General features: G+C 43.3%; 1 protein-coding gene across 1 annotated transcript; it reads right to left on the bottom strand.

Annotated features, from left to right (window-relative positions):
* Positions 1-392: 392 nt before the first annotated feature.
* Positions 393-1,471, bottom strand: LOC142545677 (EID1-like F-box protein 3). Its single transcript, XM_075653006.1, has one exon. It carries the CDS (start codon positions 1,382-1,384, stop codon positions 542-544), a length of 843 nt encoding a protein of 280 aa, XP_075509121.1. The 5' UTR covers positions 1,385-1,471; the 3' UTR covers positions 393-541.
* Positions 1,472-4,505: the final 3,034 nt, after the last annotated feature.

Raw genomic sequence — 4,505 nt, 5'->3', positions numbered from 1 at the left:
GTATCGGTATCATAAGATTTCAAATTTACCCTCTACATTTAAACTCGTACATGGATATTTGTAATAAATGTTAAAATATTTATATCACGAAATAGCAATTTCATACATCGACTTTGGTTTTAGGCTACCTCTTTTTATTCAATACCTAATCTAAACAGAAATTTTTCAAATGTGATTTTTCCCATTTATCTTATCAAATTCTGAAAAAAACCTGATTTTTTTCGATGATACCTAATGGGTAATACTCCACAACCCATTTAGTCTGACCAATCCGGTTTTCCCCAAATGCTCCCTGTGAGGCCAACGTGTTGATAACTGGTGTTATGGCTGCCGCTGTTAAGATGATCGTAGAACTAGTTTGTCTGGGATTTATGTATTCCAGAGACTTGATGTAGCATAACTTAAAATGGAAAAGAAAATCAGATGGGGTACTGTACACCGATCCATTTCTCACATTGAGCATACATATGAGACGAGATTCTTGTTCATAACTGGCAAAAACCTATGCCTGCTTCTTGAAAGGAAACATGCTGAAAATGGTTCATAAATCTATTGGAACATCGGGTCCGTTACTCACAAAGTTATAAATATGGTTCTCTTCATCGTCACATGATCCATCTGTCTCGCGATCATCTTCTGTATTCTCATCTCCTGACGTCAATGGAACCAACCAGCAAGTGCCGTGCAGGTGCCCATTCAAGCACACAAAGTACTCCACTCCACCTTCATTCGAGCCAAGCCGTCGCGCCACGCTCCTCCTCTGAATCAGACGCGCCGCCGTCATGCTCCACACGCGCATCCCACAGTACGGACACCTCGACCCAGCTTCCAAATCCACCCGCCTCCTTATCAAGAACTCCCGCGTCCTCGACTTGGTGAAGTCCCGGAAAACTCCCCTGTATATTCCGACGTCGTCTTGCTCCCCCCGAGTCGGGTGCTCACACGGGTCACTCACGAACAGCACGTCTCCTCTGCACTTCTTCGACAGGAAGCTTCGGCCCGAGGTCTTGGAAAACCGCGACGATTTCACGAAATGGCCACGCGAGGGTTGAATCACTTCGAAATTCGGAGTGGACACACACCCGCCGCAGAAGAAGAGAAGCTTCGCCAGCGGGTGCCACCCTCCTATAATCCTGCTATTCGGCATGCCCCCCGTCAGCGTGTAAACCATACGAGGCGCTCTGTACAGGCAAAATTCCCGCCACAGCACCCGTTTCGCCAACCCACGAAACCTGCGATTCACAGATGCCATGACGCATAGGACGCGGATATCCCACTTCAAAGACTCGAATACAAGAACAAGAATCCTCTCGTTCAGAATCCCCGACTCCGACGAGTCAACAAAATCCGCGATTTTCAATCTTTGATTCGGTTTCTCGCACATTCTTTTCAAACCCACCTCCACCCAAGATCTTCTTTCAATTCTGTGGAAAAATGCTGTCAACCGCAACTTTAACAAAATTAAAAAAAAAAATGCCCACCGGAGGAAATGATTTGAAGCTTAGAGATATATGTGTCGTCTTCTCATTGGACAAGAAAATAATATTACCAAAAACAAAAATCTTTGATAATTTATTCGGATGCCGCGTTGTGATCCCAAAAATATCTTTTCCATGGTTACAAGTGGAGAAACAGTGGCTACGTGGCCAATTTAGGACATTCGGCACTAAATATCTCCCAAGTATGACCTGGCGACTTATCACGTGCTGCCACGTTTTCAAGAATCGCCTGATTAAAATAAAGGACAATAATTTTTAAATAACCACTTTGCAAAAAAAGACAAATTTTCATGATCTTATTTACAGGAACATTACTTTCACTTCATTTCAACGAGTAAGATCTTATCGCACATACAATTTAAAAAAAAATGGATCTTATATATGCATGGGTAAATTTTAGCCATCCATCCTATCATGGGGCAATGTCTAAGTATGATGAAATAAACCATCAGACCACGTGTAATGTTCTAATTTAATTCGAACGGTTATCAAGTCTCTGTCTTAAAAATAATATCCAATGTTTTTGTTTTATATTAAAAATAATATTTCATATTTTACGTGATATCCAACAATCATATTTAATTTGTTTTTATGTTCCAAAAATTTCTCACACGTGAGATCTTTTGAATCAAATGTCTAATCATTTAGTGATACTTTCATAGTTGTGCTGAAAATCTAAATTTGTGAGGGATTTGAGTTCTAAGATCGGCAGACATATTAATAAAAATGTTTGATGTTTCGATTTGATTGATCGTCTGTTATGTTTTTCACCAAAATTTAATATGATCCAACATATGATAACATGATCAAAACTCGAGTATGTATTTGTGAGACGGTATCACGAATATTTATATATGAGACGGGTCAATTCTACTGATATTCACAATAAAAAATAATATTCTTAGCATAAAAAGTAATAATTTTTCATGGATGACCCAAATAAGATATCCATTTCACAAATACAACCTGTGAGACCGTCTCACACAAGTTTTTGTCCCAAAACTCAATATATTGATTGACTAAATAAAATAAAAACTAAAAGATTACTTTTTTACATTTAATCTAAGCTTAAATTTGCTCAAACTTGTAAAATATGAAACAATAGATGTTTTTATAACTTTGGTTAAAACATTACTACATTCTATGTATTTTATTATTATTTTTTGGAAAGGAAAGACTACTGATACCCCAGGGATGAACCTTTCAAGATCCGGCTCAAACTTTCGGCCCATATCTAAGGCCCGCAGGTTAATGGCCCATGACAAGCCCATGTATTCTCCTATAAATACCAGGTTTGAGCGTATAATTAGGGATTCACTATATTGTTTTCAGCAGCGCCCTTAGCTGCTCCCCCCATACATCCTCAGTCACTGACTTGAGCGTCGGAGGGGCTACGCCGGGACACCCTCCTGGCCCCCTCCTAACGGTCTTATTTGTGATTTCAGGCCCAGGGTAATTTTGAAGCCCGTGTCTGGATTAGTGACGCTTGCGTGGATCGGACCCTAAATTTCCCGTGAGTATCACTTGGCGCCGTCTGTGGGAAACATTTGAGTTGAGACGTAGAGATGGTAGGGAAAAGAGGGAGTAGAAGAGCTACCTCAGCATCATCGCGTCCTCAGAGGGGACCCGAACAGTCTCATGCTGAGGCAAGGCAGGAACAACCCCATCAGGAGGCGAGAACAGAACAACCTCGTCAAGAGAACATGGTCGAGCAACCCCGTCCTAATGAAAATGTGGGGAACTTGACCCTGGAGCAGTTGGGCCACTTTATCACTCGGACAGTGGATGAGGCTATGAAAAGGAACCAAGAATCTATGTTTGCTGAAGAGCAAGCCACTCGCCAAGAGCAAGAGGAAAATGCTGAGGGCCACCAGAGCAGGGTTGAAGAGACACAGCCCCACCAAAGTGGGGAGATTGGTGAGATGAGAGAAATGTGGAAGGAAATACAGATGTTGAGGCAGCAGTTGGGAAGCAGAGCGCCGACACCCAAGAGAGGAAGTCCCTTTTCACTAGCCATTTTAGAAGAAGGACTTCCTCCAAATTTTCGACAGTCGAATGTGGGAGAGTACGATGGACATACTGACCCCGAAGAACACTTGGGGAGATTTGAGAATGCGGCCCTATTACATCAATATTCAGATGGGGTCAGGTGCAGGGTGTTTTTGGGCACGTTGGTGAGGTCAGCTCGGCAATGGTTTAACACCTTGCAGCCCAACTCTATACGATCTTTCGAGGATTTTTCAGCTGCTTTCTTGCACAGGTTCGCTAGCAGCAAAAAACACCAAAAAAACTATTTGAGCCTGTTTGTGGTGAAACAACAAGAAGCTGAAACTTTGCGAGAGTTTGTTCAGCGTTTCAACAACGCAACGTTAGCGATACCAGCGGCCACTCCTGACATCATGATAAGTGCCTTTACCCAGGGACTTAGAGGAGGAGAGTTCTTTAAATCGTTAGTGAAGAAACCTCTATCAAGTTATGATGATCTGTTATCTCGAGCGGAAAAATATGTAAATCTCGAAGATGCCCAGCTGCATAAGAGGATGGAGCAGCGATTTGGGCGAAGTAGAGTTGAGGGAACGGAAAGAGGGAGTAGGAAGAGAGGCGCGGGCGAGAGAAGGGAAGACAGAACTAGTAGTAGAAGACAATTCTCATCCCATGTTCCCCTAGATAGGAGTCGGGACGAGATGATGGAGGTGAGGGAGCCCGCGAGGAGGTGGGAGAAGTCGCGAAGGGTTGGATGCAGTGCTAGATTGCCTTCACGGGATAGACGAGAAGGATCCTCATTCAGGAGTCGACAAAGGTCTAGCTCGCCCCCTAGGCGTGGTCAAGGCCCTCCATGGATAAATCAGAGGATGGGTGAGCAGAGAGGGGAAGGTCAATGTCAAGATGTCCCTCAGGAGCTCGTCGAACCGAGGAGGGGAATGAATGAGGATAACCACCCTACGAGAGGAATGATTAATATGATCTCGGGGGGTGCTACTGATGGAGACTCTGGGCGAGCTCGGA

The sequence above is a fragment of the Primulina tabacum genome, chromosome 1 (assembly GCF_025594145.1).
Source record: "Primulina tabacum isolate GXHZ01 chromosome 1, ASM2559414v2, whole genome shotgun sequence".
NCBI lineage: Eukaryota > Viridiplantae > Streptophyta > Magnoliopsida > Lamiales > Gesneriaceae > Primulina > Primulina tabacum.
Note: the sequence above shows the minus strand (reverse complement) of the source record. Positions and strands in the feature narration are given on the sequence as shown.